The sequence below is a fragment of the Hyalella azteca genome, unplaced genomic scaffold (genome assembly GCF_000764305.2).
Source record: "Hyalella azteca isolate HAZT.00-mixed unplaced genomic scaffold, Hazt_2.0.2 contig1888, whole genome shotgun sequence".
In the NCBI taxonomy this organism is placed as follows: Eukaryota; Metazoa; Arthropoda; class Malacostraca; order Amphipoda; family Hyalellidae; genus Hyalella; species Hyalella azteca.
Window position 1 is genome coordinate 271,343 of NW_025932183.1, and position 21,589 is coordinate 292,931.

Here is a 21,589-nt window from a genome sequence, read left to right on the forward strand (position 1 = left end):
CTCTCCTCTCCTAAGCGTGTTGACTGGCGTAAAATTAATTCTTCAATCGGCGGACGATGGCGGGCCATGCCATTCCCGGATTCCGGGAAGCTCCGGAAGCGGCTTCCCTACTGGACCAGAATCTAGCAGGAAAACTGCTTCCCTGCTGGATTCTTTTGGGTCTAATTCAATGGATATGTTTTGGCTAGTGTGGCTTTCAGCTTATAACGTGATAGACCAGAATTGGTAGAAGCTTCGTTATTGGAGGAAGAATCTGAGTGATTCCGTTATACCACTGCATTGAGTGTGTCCATCTGGCAGGAGGCAGCTTTTCTATTCCTGCGTCATTGTGCGCTAAGCGTAATTACTTAATTGGTTAAGATGAGGCGCGTCACCGACTGAAGTATTGGCGCTCTCATTCAGCAGTCTTCGGGGGGCACTAAATGTTGTCAAGCATTTTGGTGTCTTGTGGGTACTTGATAATTATGTCAGCAGGAAACTCAGGAGCTGTGAGCGAGGACTGGCTGAATGAGACTCCGAGGTGGGTGCAGGCAGCCTTCAGCTGATTGCGATGAGGAGACAGTATAGAGTAGCTTATGAAGAGGTGGTCAGGGGTGAGCCGGCATTGACATGAGGAGCACTGGTATGGGTGTGAGCCTGAGGAGTAGGCTATGCGTCAGTAGGCACACTCCTAATCGAATACGTGTGATTGCAATTTGGTGAGGACGAGGGAGGAAGTGTTGGGCTAGTGGGCTCAGTTTTTTCTTGAAAGAAGTGAGTTCTTGCGGTTGTGCGGTCCATGCTCTTTGCCATTTAGTGCAAAACACTTGAGTGATGAGTTGTTTGGTGTCAGCATAGCAGTGGGACATCTGCGTCATGGTTGAACTAATATAAGGTTGACCAACGGCGATGACGATTTTTGCCGTTCTGTGCATCTCTAGAATGGGCCAAAAAAATTATTTACTGCATGCAACTAGTTTTGTTTTAAGCAAAACCGGTGTTACCGGTTTTGAAGAAATTTTGTCGCGTGAAGAAGTTTCAGCGCAGTTTTTTTAGCCTATAGCCGTGGCCCCTGGTGTTGGTTCTTGTTTCAAATTCTAGTAACCCTTCAGGGACCTTGTATAGACCATGAGTATACTTGTATACTTCAATGAACGCCACTGCGCACTGATGGTGCGCACTGGTGACTACCTTTCCTACTGGTTACAGTGACTACCTTCCCGTGTCTGATGATCCAGTTTTTGTTTCCCCCTGCGATGTTGGTTTCCTTCTTCTTCTTGTCTCTTTCTTCCATTAAACTCTTCATTTCTGTTCTCTCTAAAGGAGTGCAATAATTCTTCACAAAATGCTACTAAACTCTGAGTTGCCACGAAGCTTTCTGGCTTCCCTCGATCAACACCGCTCCAGCTTTACTACAATCTTTCACTGTCATGAACAATGGGTCTCCGTCTTCTTAACTCTAATGCAGCCTGTTGCATGATGCAATTTCCAGGTCAACTCCCATGCAGTGCTCGGCCACACAGATCAGTGAAAAAGTCCAAATCTGCCTTTACTATGCATTTTCCATCGTCTGCTTTACTTTCAGGAACATCGAACGTACCTGACAAGATTTGCTTTCGTTCACTCTCTGTCTGCCAATTCCCTAGAACTCTCATTTGCAACCTTTGCTGCCTCTTTCAGGCTGTGCCAACAATAATTGCTGCTGCTTGTCACAAATGCTGCGAACCCTAACCCCTGCCTCTGATGATCCCATTTTCTCAAGGTAGTCTTTGACTTGAGCAAGTTCGTTTTTCAAAGAGTCAAACTGTTTTGTGAAACTTTTTTCAACTTTCTACTCTGGAAGCTGCTAACATTTGGCCACACTTCTCTCAACAAGCCTATCATTCTTCGCCGCATTCAACGCTGGCAAAACCAATGCAACGTTGCAGTCTTCTGCATGAACGTGTATTCTTCACTCGACAACTCCTAGCAGGACACGCATATGTATTTGTCGCATCTCTCACAACCATTTAGTCATCTCCATCGGTGAAATCTTTCAAGCCGAATTTGCATGTGTTAACTTCATTCATGACTGATTGTGCTTCATCTCGAGCTTTCCCGCCATCCTGAGACTGTTGTGAAGAAGACAACTTCGTTTTTTTCTGTCGCTTTTTGGATCTTCCTCCAGCCACCCCGCTAAGAAATACTTGGTCAATCTAAAAATAGAAAGCTAAATAGCACCGCCAATACAAGCTTTAGAGTTTGTCACTAACTAAAACTTTAAACAATAGCGCATTTTTCCATAAATGAGAAAATGCGCTAAAAACAGTAAAACGTGGTAATGGAAACAGTGAAATAAAGCATATTGGTGACTGACCATTTTACTCGTATGTTCATTCATGTCCGAGGATTCCATCAGTTTAGGCTCAGCCAGTATTTACTTATGTACGAGTATGTTCAAAGTACACAACGGAAAGAATGGTCTTGGTCTGTAATGTATGGAAATTACAAATAATTATTAAATGAACGGATATATTACAAATGGATATTGATAAAAAAGACAGATTTTTTAAACTCTGTATTCTATAGAAGCAGAATGATGAACACCCTTGACACAAAAATGTCCTGAGACTTCACAGATGGATCTTCTATAAGAAAGCAAACCCATACTTAGAGAAATTAATTAGACTTAAATCTCTCGTCATGAGGCCTTCAAGTATGAATGAGCTAGCAATACATACTTAGAGAAAAGGTAGATTGGAAGAAAACTTACCTTCCACCAGCAGCACCGCCGCCACCACACCAGCAGCACCATGCACCTCCGTGACTCCCTAAAAATGTTGTTCAAAAGACTTCTTCATCATCGCTCTACACGTAATATCGGTATTGTGAATTATTTCGTTTCGTATAAGGCTAATTTAATTCATTTTGCTTTCTTTCACGCTGCAATGACCTGCGTGGAAATAACTGCCCTACCGGAGTTACATATGCAGCAGCCGGGTGTTAAACGGTGTATGTTTTTCATTTATTAAACTGTCATCGAAAAACGATATTAAACGGTCATCAGAAAAAATTCGATCGGAATGATCTCACTTCAACGTATGTAAGGTATCGAACTCGAGAATATTTTCGTGTCATTTCTTTCACTTTATTGCATCAACAATTTCAACATGCGATATGATTCTTTAAAACGCCGATACAATCTATTCGATTTTTTTACGAAGCTAACTTATTTTAACGTTTACCAAACTTTATTCAAACTCTTTTTCTGAAGAAATGGCTCATTTAATTATATAAAACGAAATGAAGATGCAAAATAACGTTTTGTTCGAAAACTATTTTTCGACTGCCATTTTGTCATGCAATAATAAATTCTATGATTCAATTTTGATCATTGAAACCAAAAAACGCTAAAAATTCAATCTCGATCGAAAAAGGATGAATAAAAACAGTAAAATAATTTTATTTTTTATTCGCCTCAAGTTTCTGCATTGCAACTGAAGACGGCAACAATAACAACAATTAAGAAGACAATATTCTTCCAAAGGTGCTTGAGAGGGAAGCTCTGATTGGTCGAGAGGACTGTGGTCAGCAAGGCAACGCGAGGGATTAATGTCCATAAAAAGAGACCTAAACTTGTCGATGCAGTAGTAAAATATAGATTTAGTCCCTATAGAAAAAAGATGGCGCGAGGCTGACCTCATCCAGGGTTAAATAGAACAGGAAGATAACATCTGTCTTTAGAAACAAGATGTCGCCGGTGGAAGTAGATAGGGCGCTATAGGTTGATGCATATAGTGTTGGAAGATAGGTAGCGTATAGGCCACTATAGGAACAAGGTGGTACCAGGATATAGTAAGTCACTATATAGTATAGATGAGGCTTCCAGAATGGTATCAGTCTCAATTATCTACTAACAATTCGTCTATACAATCACAAGACACGCCATGGCGACTGATGGTGTCGAAGACGCACCTTCCACGGCATCAAAATGACGTTTAATTAGATAAAATGAAGGAAAACAGCGTCATTTACGTAAAACACGATAAGGAAAATAGTATCATTTACTAAAAACACGATAAATGCGAGCACAAGGAACGAGATGACGCAGGGTGGACATTAATGAAAATTGTATTTTGAAAATAAACGTCGCTCGCTAGAAACAAGATGGCGTCGGAGCACCAGACAAGATGGCGTCGAGAGCACCAAACAAGGTGGTGGCGAATAACACTTCCCCAATCACCCCGAGTACAGGTCTTTTAGTACAAATTAGATAGATGGGAATTATACATTGTTGTAGATAGTCTTGTAATTACAAAGCTAAACAAGTAAAAAGTAGAGTAATTAGAAAGGTAAACGCTATCTAATCTAATTAGAATTTCACAATGAAGTGCTTATAACGAGAAATTGAACTTTTCCCTACGCCAATTGAATCATTGACTTCCACGCGATATTTTTGAGACGCAGATACAATATAAATGAGATTATAAAGTATTTGTTCAGTATTTGTTCGAGTATAAGTAGCGCACATACAATTATTGTTATAAGATCATAAACCATAAAGGGTCATTAAAAAGCTTAGGTTACAATGCCGTCCAGAGTCCTGTAGGTGATAATAACATGATAATATTACCTTCTTATAACTAGCACACTTATACCTACTGGTCCTATGCCGTCACAATAGTTTAGTAATGCCTTACAAATAATTAAAGAAGAAAGATCGATCTTCTGATGGAAGTCCGGGAGCTGACGACGTCACAACTTTCTACGCTTAAAATGGTGTGCGTTAGGTTGGAGTTGGAACTTATGGTGAAATGTAATAGAAGGGTGAGAGAAATTATGAAGCAAGATGATACAGGATAAATGAAGAAAATTTCAAAACAGTAACACCCCCATTGCGTTGGAAAAACGACGACAAGATGGAGGCAGCACATACAAGATGGCGGCAATACACACAAGATGGCTGCCCCGGAATTAGAGGATCATGACAAAAATCGTATAATCATTATACAAAGAATCAAACAAATCAGTTAATGCAGTACACAATTGGGTACTTTAGTTTAGATTCTGTATTTTCAGTTAAGAAACTTAAGAAGACAGTAAAAAAAGTAAATTAATTCAAACGCTAAAACTAGTGCAAAAATCTAAGCTAAAACATTTCTAAAAATTCAAGTATAGCAAGAGATTCAAAAAAGAGAAGGAGAACGAGAAGATGAAGAATTTAATTCCAATAATTAAGTAGATGAGGAGTATCTACAAGGCAAGTAAAAGCCAGTTATATAAGTGACCTATAAGGTCATATGTAAAACCTAATTCTGCAGATCATACACCTTCGCAGGAAGTGGTTTAATACAAATTAAAATCGGATTACGTACACAAAGAAGAGCGTATGTGCATCCCACATACGTACACACAAGGAAACAGACGGTCTGGGCATCTCCCAAGAAACAAATTTTAATTAACGTTGTAAATTGAACAGAAAAAGCGACTCGAAGAGGTCATAGGCGCACAAACTCAAAACAAGATGACGTCCAAGACGCTGTAAAAACAAGTTGGCACCCAAGACATGAAGAACAGAATTTTATAAAGATGTAGACACGAGGAAGGGCACGAGAGTAGCAAACTTTTAATTCGTCTATGACTAATGCAAGAATCATGTTAATTGATCAATAAATTTATAGATAAATTTATAGACACTGCTCAAGCTCACTTATCCGCGGTGGTAGCCAGAGGTCCTTCAATTATTATCCATATCAACTTTAGCTAAAATAAATCAAGTAAAACACTTTCCGTTCCTATAGTCTATTCATAATAGTTTTAATGCCAGTTTCAATGATATGGGAATACGGTAGTTCTGTGAAATTATAAGACTCAAATTTATATTATATTGTGACTATAACGTGTTAACGTAAAGGATGTACCACCCACCCATCCCTTGTACCTTATTCTGAAAACTTACTTCACCCTAGATTGGAAATATACCCCTTGGAAACATAACATGGAAAAATTATTCAGTTTTAGCGATATGTTTCTTTAAGCAAAAAAAAACACGATGAAATGAATTCACGTTGTCCTCTGAGTAACCACCAGCAGCAAAGGGGGTTTCAAGGGGAGACATTTATTTCAAAATACATTCCCTTGACTGCAGATTGTTACCTTTTTAAAGTGATCACGAAGAGGATAATCCCTCCGATCCCTTTCCCATATCGCGTAACCCTACTGCAAAGTTGGCAATCTTCATAGCCTTTGTTTCTCGCCCAATTCCTCAATGTTAACATGATATCCCCAATTATATTTCGATGTATATACCTCGTAGCACTATACAAATTGGTGTATACGTTACAATATTGATATAGCTCTCAATGCACCTACTAGTTAGTATACTAGGTTGACACAACACCAACACGTTATATCTTGGTACGTTAGGTAACATACATGCGCGATATGCCAGCATAGATATTATTCTCCATCACATAAACAACATGGCGTCCAACATAACAAAATGGTGTCCAACATAAACAAGATGGCGTCCAACATAAAAAGATGGCGTCCAACACCGAAAAGACAGATTTCAAAATAAAAATGACGTTCACACAAGAAATTTGTCACGTGCAACACAGAAAACAAAAGGGAATGATCCAAATGCCGCAGCGGACCTCCATTTTAATGAAAAAAGAAAAATGTCAGAAACTTTGGCTATTTTTCACACTAGCACTTCCTTAAGATAAATTGCGCATAATGAATTTTTTTGTGCCGTGGAGCACAATAGAGGACGACAGAAAACAAGAAAGGTGGTAGGTATTCACGCACAATCTCTAGTATGAGGTTTCCCTTATTTCTTAACAAGAAGAACTATGGGTTAAATCAAGCAACTAAACAGGATAACTTGGACCATCGCTAGGAGAAGTGGGGGGTTGAGGTAAGGGATTCATGTTTTAAGGAGGTATATATAAAAAATTGCATAACCAATGTGCGTCTACACGTTAAACTCAAGGACTCATTGGACGTCCTTGCACACGAACATCACCAGGACGCACCAGAAATTCACAACCCGCAGGACATCCCTGCACCACCCCAAAGATTTTAAGAAGAACTTGCATAAACACCGCGGCTTTACACCCTATACTTTACCATGTCGTCCCGGCACCCCACATCCCCAGGACGCCTCTAGCTGCATCCCAAACCCAAGGGTCGTCTTTGCACCCCACATTCCAACGACTCCTCTTGCATCCCACACCACCGGGATGATCTACTCAGGCACTTAACGAATGACCGCGCAACGGCAACAAGGTCTACCTTGGTCTACGTCAACTTTAAGTAGAAAGGCTAATAAAAATCTACGTATCAAGTAGATAACGAGTGGAGTCTACCTAAATTTGAAAATACTAAGCTGCTTCGTCGATCACTAGGTAGAATCTAGAAAAATCTTGAATAAATCCATCGTAGACAAGAATAATTAATCTACTCGCATTCGTAAATTACGAAAAGGGCGTGGATGACAACTCATTTATCCATAGAACCACATTCACACCTCAACCGTAAACGTTATTCACTCAATATTCACGTAGAACTGCCCTATGAGTCAGAAGCTGCAGCTCTTATTTAAAAGATATGTGTATATAATAAGTAACTTTGTCTCAAGTAATGTTTTCCTAAAAGTGAACTTGACAGATCATTCAGTAAGTACAAATGCCCTCAGCAAATGGCTAGCAGGAGGTCCTAGCCCCCTAGATAACATCACAAACTTTATACTTGCCGCTAAGTTCATCAAGCAATTTCGTAAGGGAGGAAGAGATGGGACCGAAGAGGGAAAAGGAAGGGGCTATCAAAAAACGCCTTCGAGATCAAAGCTGCACTTCTGGTCAAAAAATTCATCACAAGGTGGCAGGGAGAACCTACCAGTAAGTCTAGTGATGGTTCTTTATAGGATCAGTAATAGCCCATATGCTGTCCAAAAAAGGCCCGGCTGGTCAATAAGCTGCCCAAATAACGATAATGACGAGTAAGGGAAAACCTAAATAGGGTTCTCAAGACCACAGAAGGGCTAGACGATTCTGAAGAAGGCCCCTGTGGTGCAAAAGAAGGTGCGGCACGTGGCTCAGTTTCTGCGCGAGCGCTTGCGGTTGAGGTACGAGCTCTGGTAATGTCCTCCGATGCCCTGCGAGTGCTGCCCCACGTACCCACCTTCAGGGGAGGGTTCTGGACTTGGGAGCATCCGTCCGCCACTGCTCTTCCTCTTAAGGGGGGTGTTGTAACTTCCCCAGGTGCCGTCCACTGCAGGCGAAGCCGTGGGAATTCCTGGCGCACTAGCTGCGGCGTACGACATGAGTCCTGGCGTGCCATAACCACCTGGCGAAGCTATGGACCGTGCTGGGGTCAGTTGGTACAAAGATGGTGTCATGAACCTGTGGCTCGCTGATAGATGGTCACCAGCGGCTCCAAGTGTTCCAGCTGAAGCAAGCGCGTTAGATTGTACTAAGGAAACTGCAGAGCCAAGCCCTCCCGCTGTGGCGAAAGAGAGAACAGGTGCAAGGGAACCACCGGCGTGAGTTGAAGAAAGCTGGTGCAAGAGATACGAATGATCCATGGTCCCCTGTTGTTGCATCAGTTGGTGACCAGCAGGTGGTAATAACATTTGGTCCTGATGTTGCTTTGATGCGTTGGCAGCGTTTAGTAACATCGACATCGTAGTGGAATGTGGCGGGTACACAGCAGTTGGGGGCGGTTGCGGGGGGTACAAATGAGGAAGAAGGGGATGAGATGCCAACCCATACATGTCCATGGCTGGAGACAAGTGCGGGTGCACCAAACCTCCGAGTGGAGAATAAGCAGAAGCGCCAATCCCGTTAGGAGGGACTGAAGCTGCCGAAGTAGCAACGCCCACATACGCGCTCGATACAGGTACGGGGGTTGACCCATACCCAGCGGGAATCCCTCCCATTTGGGGGGTAAGGCCATTATGAATCCCATTTTGGGCGGGAACGCTGGGCAAGGCAGTATGGGATCCAGAAAGAGACGGAGAACCTCCAGAGGGAGCGTCAAGAACTCCCAATAATCTTTGCAAGCCCGCGGTATCGTTCAGAATGGCGTCTACTCCGCAGCTTGGGCTCTTTTCAGTAGCATGAACTCCATTGGAACTGTTACTTGTACCGCCTCCACCACTGTTGCTGACAACGCCAACAGAGTCCAAAAGGCCACTTAGAGCAGGAACAATGTTCGTCTGTTCCGTTTGAACGGCATTGCTAAGGTCACTTTCCCCCTTGCTTGCTGAATCAGGTGTGGGCAAAAGGCCGTTTCCCTGTTAGCAGGAATTTGTGAATTTTGAAGTAATTGGTTGTTGGTGACAAGATAGGATCAAGTTGACGGTTCATAAAGGACGTGTCAGGTTATATGGGCACACGAAGGCATCAGTTGACACGGGGCATCGTTGATACGGGGCACCAGTTGACAAGAGAGGTACCAGATGACACGGGCATCAAGGGCGTCAGTTGACAAGGGGGCACCAGTTGACAGTTGACAAGAAGATGACAGCGGATCAAGATGGCGACAGGTAGAGAGAAAGAAATTCGAAGTTAGCATAACATGATGGCACAAATGTCGCGACTGCAGCGTGCGCGGCAGTTATGGTTGAGATTTGTACAACAGATTTTAGAGCATCGTTAGCGTACAATTACAGCACAGTTACAGGTGATATAAACTGTCAGTTGAGAGCGAATAAAGTAACAGTTCTACTTCGCAGGTGAAGTTAGGGAGGTTATGTACATCAAATCTTGGAGGGAGAATCAGAGGGAGTGGAGAAAAGTGACAAGATATGAGAAGATGGAACGCATGAGAGATGTATAAATGAGAAGGGGGTGAAAAATAAGGTAGAAGAGAAGTAACAACAGACGCAAGAAAGAAAGGCAGGGAAGGAGGAAAAATAGAACGGACATGAAGTGAAAAAGAGATCGAAGAGGTTTGAAAGGGAAGGAAGGAACGAAAGAATGAAAAGAGAGGGCAGGAAGAGAAAGGAAAGGATGAAAAGAGAGGGCAGGAAGAGGAAGGAAATTATGGAAAGAAAGGGAAGGGGAAAATGGAAGGAAGAGGGAAGGGTTAGAATAGAAACGTCAACTGAGAATGAAAAGGGAGAGGGAGATAAAGAGAGGAAGAAATGAACATGAATTGAAGATGAAAGGGAAATAAGGACACAAAAGAGAAAAAGAAAGATAGAGCAACAGAGAAGGAGTAGTACAACTTAATTTGATGTGAAAGGGGAATAAAGAGATCCGATAATGCTGGTGAATAGACCAGAAAAAATATATATCTGAAAATCGGTGATAATATTACATAAATACTCATTTTGATCCATCAAATTTTTGATTATCAAACAAATTAATAATTGTTAGATAAATAACTGATTTTATATATATTGTTACAAATGAAAAATTTCAAGAAAAAAAGTTATTTCTCGAGTAATTTTACATCATTAAAAGAAAACAAGATTACGTTAACAAAACATTGTTTATGATATGAAAACAATGTTGATAATACATAATTATAATAATAAAATGATATTAATAAAATGATAATAATAAAATGATAATAATGTAATGATAATAATGACTGATAATATAATATTTATTGATGGGTTTTGTATGGAAATCCAAACACAGGACGAGCACATTCAACACTCATGGAAATAAGATATTATTTGTCCAAAATTTCTTAGCTAGTGTAGGTCATCCCGACACAGCTTGGCCCGGCTAAAGAGCGTATCGTTGATACGTCCGCCTAGTGCTCGTTGGTAAGAAAGTGTGTCACTATTTGATCAAAATGATACATTTATTTATTTTAGTGTATGTGTACCGAGAATTGGTCTTGCGAGCTTCAGATGAACAAAGTCATGGCGAGACCTGCATTCATAAAAATAATTGGGTCATTTTAACACGTTGACTACGATTGCTTCATCATGTACTATTATTTCATTTTTTTGTACTTTTTTTCAAGCAGGGTTGCCAGACAGTCATTTTTTCCGGACAAATTCCGTGATTTAGTTTTTCTCAATTGCGTTGGCCGGCTAAAATTTATGATAGGGGTACTTCCTAATTAAATTTTAAATACTGCAAAAAGAAAATAGATGGAATTTTTATAGCGGAACCTACAAATAAACTAGTATATATTGAGTTATCGGCCTTTTTTGGCCTTTTTTGTTCTCGGATTTGGCCGATTTTAGGCAACATGAATTATGTATCACTACGTCCTGGAGAAATACATTTCGTGGTACGCATATGTACCACTTCGGAGTCAACGTGTTAACCGACTATATAGTGAGACTTTTTGCACGTGGCAGTAATGCGCTTTTGAGTCAAACAGAGTCAGGATGACGCCCAGAAAATAGTAAAAGGTTCGTCGATATTTGAACGTTGCGTAACTAAACATTTGAACACCGCGGCAGGAGCTTTCGTTCGAACATGCCACTCTCGAATCCTCCTCATTCTTGTCTTTTTCTGAAAAATTCATAGGAATGCGCGGAAATTTGAATTTCTGGAACCACTATGAGCAAGTTGGAGAATTACCTATAACTAAATTAACCCATATAAATTTCTGCGTGATATTCGAGTAAATCGTAGATGAAAATTTCATACAGAGCGGTCACTTTGCTAAAACAAATTAAATTTTTCTTCTAACTTATCAAATCAAATTCAAAAGGAAAATTCTAGCTTCAATTCGATTTAATTTTCTCAAATTAATTTCAATTCATTCAATTGATATCGCTTCTTCCGACTTTTTAAGAAAATGCGGAAAGAGCGTCGATTTCGTTACCTGTCAAAACTTTCATTTAAATGCCCACATTTTAATTCCAGGGCACGACAGGGGATGAAGCTACGTAGGGATAGATGGGCAGAGATTTACAAGAGGCATGATAAGAGGTTTACAAGAGGCATGAGGCAGAGCCTCAAACAAAACATGAGCCGCCCTAACAAAATTCGGGGTATGCTTCAGCCTGAGCCCCAGAGTTGCTATGTTCGCGTTAGAGTTATTCTGGGTAAGTTGGCCGCCTGATCGCAATCAGCGACTAGTCAGAACCTCCTGGCCGACTTTATGGTCTCCTGAGAGTAGGGCAAGAGTTGGCAGAATAAGGACCAGGCGCTTGTAGCTGTCTGATTCGTTGGCCGGAATGTAGACCAATAAACGGACATAGAGAAGCTGATTTACGTTCGGTCCGAGTCCTAGGCGCTTCCTAATTCAAGGTCGCCACCAACTCAAAATTTTGATAGGGCGTGGCGGGTCTTTTTGAAAAAAAATTCTAAGTTCAACTTCTGGTAGTTCGAATTTCAGGAATCTATTATCAGCTCGTGCTGCGGGTAAGAAAGCACGTCACTATCTGGACAAAATGACCCATCCATTTCTGAGCGTGCTGATGCACCACCCCCAACAGAGTCTCTTTCATTTCCATGAGTGTAGACGCACTTTTCTCCGTGTTAGACTCACGGAGCATAAGTGACACTATGAATAATTAGGGGCAATATGGTGGAAGAAACTTTCACGGAAATAAATAATTATGGATGATGGGAAAACAAAATTTGGATGAAGAGTCACAAGAAATAGTAAAATGAAAAATGGCAATGAAAACACAACGAAGAAAATAGAAATCGGAATAAGGAAAGACAAGTAACATGTAAAAGAAATTAATGAAGTTGGAGAAAGACCTTACCTTCGCGGTGCCATTGCTGTTCTTATCTTCATTGTTGCTGTTGTTGTTGCTGCCGTTGATGATGTTGGTTATAGAGGTGACGAGCTGGGGGTCATTGAGTACGCTGCTCACGGAGGGGTCATTGGGTCCCCCGCGGGGACGCGTGAAGGCGGCCATGAGAACCGCAAGGAGGGTACGTACATTATCCTAACTTACGATCTCTTAACTTTTTTTGAAAGTATGGGCCACGGCCCCCAACCCTCCCCAGCACCCAAAGATCCCCCATCACCCACAGGCGGGGTTGCTCTTGGTCAGGTTGTGCAGCTGGGAGAACACCTTGTTGACGGGAGGCTCTGGCAACAGCGCCGCCGTGGGGGCGGAGCCAGTCACCCGCTGCCCAAAATAGTTATAATTATTTAATAGAAGTTATTAATAATAGTATTGTATAATATGTTAGTATAAGTAGTAATTATATGTTTAAAAAGTTTATAAGTTACCCTCAAATCATAGTTCCTTATACCCAGTTAAAATTTACAGACGCGGCAGCTTCTGATTTGGATTACCAGAAGCTGGGGCGACTCTAAATTTTGTTAGGGTGATTAGTTAAAGAAAGTTAGCAATAATAGTTTTGTATAATATCTTAATATAAGTAGCAATTAAATGTCGTAATAAGTTATAAGTTACCCGGCAAGGAGGCCAGTCGGTTAAGCAAAGCAAAAATTGAAGCAGTGAGTTGCGAAGTTCGAGACCGCAACAAGCTGTGAATGTTCTGCGATGTTAAGAATCGGTGACAGGCCTACGGCCTAATAAACAATGAAGCCGCTATTATTATTATTATTATTAGCAGTATTATTATTATTATTATTATTATAGCCCCTTCACTCACGCGGTATTATATGTTACAATACCGTCGCCCCACTGAACTAAAACTTGACAGAAATTTCAACGCAAGTTTTCCTAGTAGCAGAAATAATGCAGGACTCCCTCTGGTTTAGTGTGCGGGAGGGAGAGGGTGTTAACATTTTTTATATCTTAATATAAGTAGTAATTATGTTTTGTAATAAGTTATAAGTTACAATAGCCCCTTAACTCACGCGATCATTAAGCAGTTTGCTGTAGAGGTTGATGGCGCGCTTGCCAGGCGCGGCGTAGCGCAGGCGCGCGGGGCGGCCGTGGATGAGGCGCCCCTGCAGCGCCTCTACCGTGGCCTCGGCCTCCTCCCACCGCCCCCACTCTATCAGCCCCCACTGCTGACTTCCCCCGGCCGTCAGGGCAAGCTGGGGGACATGGGGGATTAGGGGGAATGTAAGTGAGGGGGTAAATCCCTGAGGTTAGAACAACCTGTGGGACATGGGGGATTAGAACGGAAGTTGTAAAAAATATAACTCAGTACTCACTGCAGTGAGTGACAGAGAGCGCATTTTCTCGACGACGAAAACTTGAGGTCACGGACAGACAGACGGTCAGACAGACAAACGGACGGACAGACGGACCACAATAGGACATTTTTTCCATAAATGAGAAAATGCGCTAAAAAGGGGGGAACTACCCTGAATTCAGGGCCAGCTGGGGGATACGAGGGTTTCACAGGAGGTTTTGAAAGAGGGGATCATGAGGAAAAGGGTTTAGGGTGGGGGTTGTAAAGAAAAGTTGGGGGAGAAAGGATTTCGATGGAGGATTGTGAGGGGGAGGGGGGTTGAGAAGGAATGCTAGAGAGGGGGGGGTGTGGGGTGTAAAGGATGGAGGGGAGCGTAGAGAAGCAGGGTTAGAATAAATTTTAGGGAAAGTAGAGTTAAAGAGAGGAGTGTCCTGATATTTTATGTGATCTTATCCACGTTTGAAAAATTAAACATTATAGGTACTCTTTTCTAGAAGACATGAAAATATCACAGTGCGTATTTCATTACTTGGTTAATAATTGCCAGACTACTAGCTGTTACCAGCTGAACTAGTATCAGTAAATAAACTGACACTATTTTATCTGAAAATTTGTGTTCCACACTAACTAACCTAACAAAATTTAGATGCAGGCTCAACTCCGCAACAGGGGCTGCCTATCACTCAGGTGCTGCCGCACAAATCAGCCTCTCTGCCCTAACAAAATTCGGGAAGCGCCTGGGCTTCGTCTCAGAAGTCGCTAGACTCGGCCTAAAGTTTTCCCGGGTCTGTTTTATAACTCGATCGATCGAAAACAGCTTCTGGTCAGAATCTCCTTGCCAACTTTATAGTCGCCTGAGAGTATGACAAGGGTTGGCCGAGCCGAGTCACACAGAGCTTGCAAGCTGTCCAGAGGCTGCCCTTTCGGACCCTGAGCCGTAGAAGACAATGAGCGGCTGATTTACGCGCTCCCCGAGTCCTAGGCGGCACCTGTTACAGAGTGGGGCCCACCTCTAAATTTTGTTAGGGCATGTTCGCTTCGGCTCAAGAGCAGCCTCTGGGCAGTTTGCAGTTGCTCGGTCAACTCATTTCTCACTCTCAGGCGACCATAATGTCAGAAAGGGGATTCCGACATGACGATGATTTCGATCGGGTGGCCAATTAGGCAGACCCAGAATAACATCTAGCAGAGTGAAACAATTCTAGGGCAGAAGCGCTACCCGAATTTTGTTAGGACAGAACATTTTTTTTACATTGTTTTAGACTCATCAAATGCAGTAATCTGGACCAAAAACCTCATCATTATTTGGAAATTATGACAGAAAACTGTGGAGAGAACTATCAATAAGGTATAAATTATTTTATTCTTCATTACACAGCAAAATTTATCGGCGCTTACATCTCATCAAAATAAATTAGCGTTTGAAGCAGTTAGCCCAATCAACACACTCAGAGAAATGTACGAGACATTGTCCAAATAGCGATGCACTTTTTGTATTTTTGTGAGTCATCCTGACCCACTTTGGCCCGGGAAACGGGCGTATCAGTGCCACGCCAGCTCCCCTAACAAAATTTAGAGTCGCCCCAGCTTCTGGTAGTAATCCAAATCAGAAGCTGACACGCCTGTCAATTTTTACTGGGAATTTCAGCTCGTGCTGCGGGTAAGAAAGTACGTCACTATTTGTACAACATAACACATCCATTTCTGAGCGTGCTGATGCACCACCCCCAACAAAATTTAGAGTCGTCCCAGCTTCTGGTATAGTGATCCAAATCAGAAGCTGCCGCGACTCTAAATTTTCACTGGGACCTACCTGGCAGTATGGCGGGTTGGCGACTCTGCTGAAGATCTTCCTAAACTCGCCAAGCTCCCTATAGTCCTTGGGCAAATTGTCGACGACGACGCAACAGGAATGGAGGGATGAAAACGTCACGATGTTGGGCTCCAGCCAATCACAGCTCAGCACACAACCGCCGTAGCTGCGACCGTCCAATAGCGAGCGAGCTTGTAGCGCCGCGTCCCGTGATTGGTAGAGCACTAGTCCGTACCCCTTACTAGCCCCTGCGTGGGGGGGAGGGAGGGGTTAACTAGCCCCTGCGTGGGGGAGGGGGTGAGAGTAGAGCACTAGTCCGTACCCCTTACTAGCCCCTGCGGGGGGGAGGGAGGGGTTAACTAGCCCCTGCGTGGGGGGAGGGGGTGAGGGTAGAGCACTAGTCCGTACCTCTTACTAGCCCCAGCAGGGGGAGAGGGAGGGGGGTTAAAGTAGAGCACTAGTCCGTACCCCTTACTAGCCCCTGCGGGGGGGGAGGGGGATTAGGGTAGAGCACTAGTCCGTACCCCTTACTAGCCCCTGCGGGGGGGGAGGGGGATTAGGGTAGAGCACTAGTCCGTACCCCTTACTAGCCCCTGCGTGTCTCTTATACACATCTAGATGTGTATAAGAGACAGCTATAGTTCCCCCGTCACTAGTCACCCACCAGTTGTAACTATAGTTCCCCCGTCACTAGTCACCCACCAGTGGTAACTAGTTCCCCCGTCACTAGTCACCCACCAGTGGTCTCGGAGCGCATGAGGAAGGCGTAGGTGAGAGGCCCGGCGACACTAGTAACTAGTTGGTTGAACTGCTCGTCACTAGTGTCTAGTGGCAGGCTAGTGACGCACAGCAGGTTGTCGGTGCTGGAGGGAGTGACGCTCATCTGGTGCCCCCGTAGGGTGAGGGTGTGGGGGATACGCGGGGGACCTGGGGGGAGGAAATGTGCTTACACTGAGAGAAAAATGCCCCCTGCTTTGAAACACTTGGGTGTTTGAAACACTTGAAACACTTGGGTGTTTCAAAGAGGACAGTATAAGCGGCCAGTAATATTCGATTATTCGCTTCGAATATCGGGTTAGGATCAGCTGATTTTTTAGTCATTGTTTTTGATGAGTTTGATAAAATTGATAAGTACAAATGAAGATTTTGATACAATTTATAATTAGAGATGAAGATTTTGATAAAATTTATAATTAAAAATTAAATTTGAGTATTTTTATTCTAATTTTAGCCCGATATTTGAAGTGGGAAGTACTAGCCGCTAATACTATCGGCTAATACTGCCTTCTGTCGTCCGCAAAAGTTGCCAGTTTGGCATTTTTCCGGCAAAATTTAATAATGTGGGTCTCTTTACAATAGCATTGGTCGACAAAAAATCTATGTTGGCTTTAAATTTATTGTAACTTTCAATGAATAAAAACCTCAAAATTAAATTATTGCACTTGAAATTGCCAATTTACTAATAAATAATAAGTGCTGCATTTTGCCAGTTTTGGCCTTTTTGTGAAGATTTGGTAGTTGGCAACCCTACAAAGTAAATCATCCGCACCTGCTAGTGCGTGGCTAGCAGCCTTCGAGTGAGGTGTGTGCACGGTGAAAGAATATGCATCGATATAATAAGTAAAATAGTGAGTTTTAGAGGCTTTTGATGATGCAGTTGGTGAAATTGTTATAATTATGGCTGAAGAAGTCGAAAACTTTTTCAATTAACATAGAATGAGGGTAAAAAAACTGGGTAGGATGACTTTATTTCGTAAGGAGAGGAGCAGCACACACCCACAACCCACGGCTGCTACAGCCCTACTAGCCGCTGGTCGCCGCGCAAACTAAAATTATTTCGATTGCGAACATCCGCCCCTCGCTACTTTCCTTTGAATGAGAAAATCAACCGGAAAATTACTATCAAGTAATATTAGCTGGTATTACTATCGGCTAAAATTTTTAGCCGATACTAGTTCGTTTTTTAACTAGTTTCTTCCAAAACATGCTGCAAGCACCACCCTCAACGACCACCAAGCTCCGCCCACCAGCAACACCGGGAAATGAACTGTGCTTCCCGAGGTGGTTTACTGCGTAACAGGTGGTGCTTGGTTTTCATTGAGGAGACAACGCCCATGGCCACGATGTTATCCCAAACGTTCCTGCTGTTCTCCATCACCCCGACAGCAGGCAACCCTCACACCCAGAGCAGTCATCCCTCACACCCACTTACCCCGGACGTTGCTGCAGTTCTCCCTCACCCCCAAAGCAGGCACTCCTCACCCCACTCACTCCGGCCGCTGTTGCTGTTCTTCCTAACCCCGACAGCAGTTAACCCTCACCCCTGCTCACCCTAAACGTTGCTGTCCTCCCTCACTCCCAGTATCCCACAGCAGGCAGCCCTCACCCCACTCACTCCGGACGTTGAAGCTGTTCTCCCTAACCCCACAGCAGTCAACCCTCACACCCCCACTCACCCCGGACGTTGCTGCTGTTCTTGCCCGTCCAGTTCTCGATGACGTCAGGCTCGGCGAGGAGAACGTGGGCGGTGAGGGAGGAGGGGGGCGCGGGGGCGGGGCTTAGCTGCACTGAATGCACGAGTATCCCCGGCAGCAGCGCGCGCACCGTCTGTAGAAAACGAACATTTTCTTTGGTTATTGAAATATTACGTAGAAAACGTGAAGAGCGTCTACGGTAACTCACATATTACGTAGAAAACGTGAAGAGCGTCCACGGTAACTCATATATTACGTAGAAAACGTGGAAAGTGTTTACGGTAACTCATATATTATGTAGAAAACGTGGAAAGTGTTTACGGTAACTCATATATTATGTAGAAAACGGGGAAAGTGTTTACGGTAACTCATATATTATGTAGAAAACGGGGGAAATTTTCTCCGCTTACTGATATATCTTATAGAAAACGAGAAACGCCCTTCCGGTAACTGATATAATTCTGAAGAAAACGGGAAAGTTTACTAGTTATAGACACAGCAGCTATCCTTCAATCGAACACATTTTTTTTCAAAACATCAAGTCGAGGAATTGTGGATTGTTTTTGATGTAAAGTTGAGTTAATGTTAATTTCACTAGTATAAATAAACACATATATAATTTACCTCTATTACGAAAACATTTTAAAACAATTTTCATAGCGAACTACGACGGGACTCAAACTTTTTTTATGAAAATAATTATGGCTTCAGCAAAAATAAAATGATTTTCAGTGATAACAAATATAGAAACAGTGGCACAAACAAGCAAAGGATGGTAGCATCTAACGCCCCTGAAAAAGTTTCAGGTTAGGTATATAAAAATATATAATAATATATATTCTATATATTATATAATTATATATTATATTATATTATATATATATATTATATATACGCCCCCAGGCTCGTTCATCATATAATGGATTTAGAAATAAATGACAACAATACCCTCAACAGGAGAATAAATTTATCCGGAATAATTAAGAAAATCTTAAATGATTAAATCTTAGAATCTCATTAGAACAAGACAGGGTTCGCAACATATGACAGTCCCCGTCCCGTCCAATATTGCTTCTAGTGCAACGCATTAGAGAATATTGGGTGAACCCGGCCGTAGAATCCCGTTATCCAAAATACCGTTACATAAAATCCCGTTATCCTGAATCCCGTTACATCAAATCCCGTTATACGGAATCCCGTTACATCAAATCCCGTTATACTGAATCCCGTTACATAAAATGCCGTTATTGTGAATCCCGTTACATCAAATCCCGTTATCTTGTATCCCGTTACTAATCAAGCAGTATTAATGTGTCAACAGAAAGATATGTTCAGTTGAATATGTATGAAATAAATAAAGGATAACTTTTAAATTTTGAACGAATTTTATTTGAATTCTTCACTTTTTCAGACCATATTAACTATGCAAAGTGAGAGCATGAAATAAAAGTAAAATTTTCACACATATTTTATTTAATATATTCATTTTTCATGTATATCATAGAGCAGCTCGTGAGCAAACTAAAGTTGTTTTTAATTTTTTAATAGTTTAGGCGCCATTTTGTTCTTAATTCGCATAATTAAATTAGATTTTCAGCTTAAATTCGTTTTCTTACATCGCAGCGTTACGGCCGCCGTAACGGCCGCTTACGACACNCCATCCCTGAGGTGGGTCAAGGGTCCATCCCTGAGGTGGGTCAAGGGTCCATCCCTGAGGTGGGTCAAGGGTCCATCCCTGAGGTGGGTCAAGGGTCCATCCCTGAGGTGGGTCAAGGGTCCATCCCTGAGGTGGGTCAAGGGTCCATCCCTGAGGTGGGTCAAGGGTCCATCCCTGAGGTGGGTCAAGGGTCCATCCCTGAGGTGGGTCAAGGGTCCATCCCTGAGGTGGGTCAAGGGTCCATCCCTGAGGTGGGTCAAGGGTCCATCCCTGAGGTGGGTCAAGGGTCCATCCCTGAGGTGGGTCAAGGGTCCATCCCTGAGGTGGGTCAAGGGTCCATCCCTGAGGTGGGTCAAGGGTCCATCCCTGAGGTGGGTCAAGGGTCCATCCCTGAGGTGGGTCAAGGGTCCATCCCTGAGGTGGGTCAAGGGTCCATCCCTGAGGTGGGTCAAGGGTCCATCCCTGAGGTGGGTCAAGGGTCCATCCCTGAGGTGGGTCAAGGGTCCATCCCTGAGGTGGGTCAAGGGTCCATCCCTGAGGTGGGTCAAGGGTCCATCCCTGAGGTGGGTCAAGGGTCCAACCCTGAGGTGTAAGATTGTATCCCCGTGGGGATGAAATGAGAAACCTTCCCCGTGGGGCCCCACGGCCCCTCGTTTTGCCGCCTCACCCGTGATAATTTCCCACGGGACGTCAGCAGGAACTTCCCGTGACGCGGGGGCCATGTTGAAAATTTTTATGGCTACATTAGGGTTCACGGGGGTTCATAACCTCTAAAGGGGTTCACTTGGGTTCAAATCATTCAAGGGGTTTATAAGTAAAACTGGAAGGGGTACACGCAGGGGTTCATAAGTAATAAAATGTGGGGGTTCATAAGTAATATAAGGCAGGGGTTCACGGGGGTTCATAAGTAATAAAATGTGGGGGTTCATAAGTAATATAAGGCAGGGGTTCACGGGGGTTCATAAGTAATAAAATGTGGGGGTTTATAAGCCACAAATGCAATCATCCCCCATACTGTTCTGCCCAAGCCCCCCCACTCCCCCCACAGAGGGGAAGGCGTTAAATTATGTGTCAGAAATTCCATACGAGATGAGGAAGGGGGTGGGGATTACGGTGGGGAATGGGGTGGGGAAGAGGGCTGGGTATACCTCATATTACGGTGTGTGAGGTATATTACGGTATAGTATGAGGTATATTACGGTATACGAGGCATATTACGGTGTATCAGGCATATTACGGTATATTACGGTTTATAGTGGTATATTACGCGCTATTACGGTACTATATTACGGTATATTGCGGGATCATCAAGGTATACTACAGTATATTACGGGATCGTCAGAAATATTGGCGACATAAAATACTTTTTTTGGACGGTCGCGGAGAGATGGGGAGGTATGGAAAGGGGATGAGGTTGCAGCTGTATACCCAACGCGTTGCATGCATTTTAACCCCTAACCCCTTTAATTCCAATAAACCTAAGCCGTCAAGTGTATACTGAACCCCAAACCCCCCGGGAACGTAACCCCCCCCAGGGGTTCAATAACTCATACGCGCGTCGAGGCCGCGTCTGCGTAAATCAGGGGGACCAATCCCCACGCGGGGGGAGTGATGGGGACAACAGCGTGGGGACACG

The 21,589-nt window shown here is 43.2% G+C and overlaps 2 protein-coding genes across 2 annotated transcripts in view; one reads left to right on the forward strand and one right to left on the reverse strand.

Moving 5' to 3' along the window:
• Positions 1-3,414: 3,414 nt before the first annotated feature.
• LOC108675097 (ribonucleoprotein PTB-binding 1) lies at positions 3,415-18,429 on the reverse strand (the record flags this gene model as incomplete). The annotated part of the gene is given in 7 exon segments (XM_018163081.2): positions 3,415-9,256; positions 12,653-12,838; positions 12,920-13,024; positions 13,726-13,908; positions 15,823-16,070; positions 16,561-16,749; positions 18,279-18,429. Coding segments are annotated over 7 exon segments (2,262 nt in total), but the record flags the coding sequence as incomplete, so codon positions are not given.
• Positions 18,430-19,068: 639 nt separating this feature from the next.
• The window catches only part of LOC108675098 (acidic phosphoprotein-like), a 3,465-nt gene continuing 944 nt past the window's right edge, over positions 19,069-21,589 (forward strand). The window contains exons 1-3 of the mRNA XM_018163082.1: positions 19,069-19,095; positions 19,920-20,542; positions 21,002-21,054. Of these exons, the coding sequence (XP_018018571.1) occupies positions 19,069-19,095; positions 19,920-20,542; positions 21,002-21,054 (703 nt within the window). The remainder of the gene's footprint in view (positions 19,096-19,919; positions 20,543-21,001; positions 21,055-21,589) is intronic.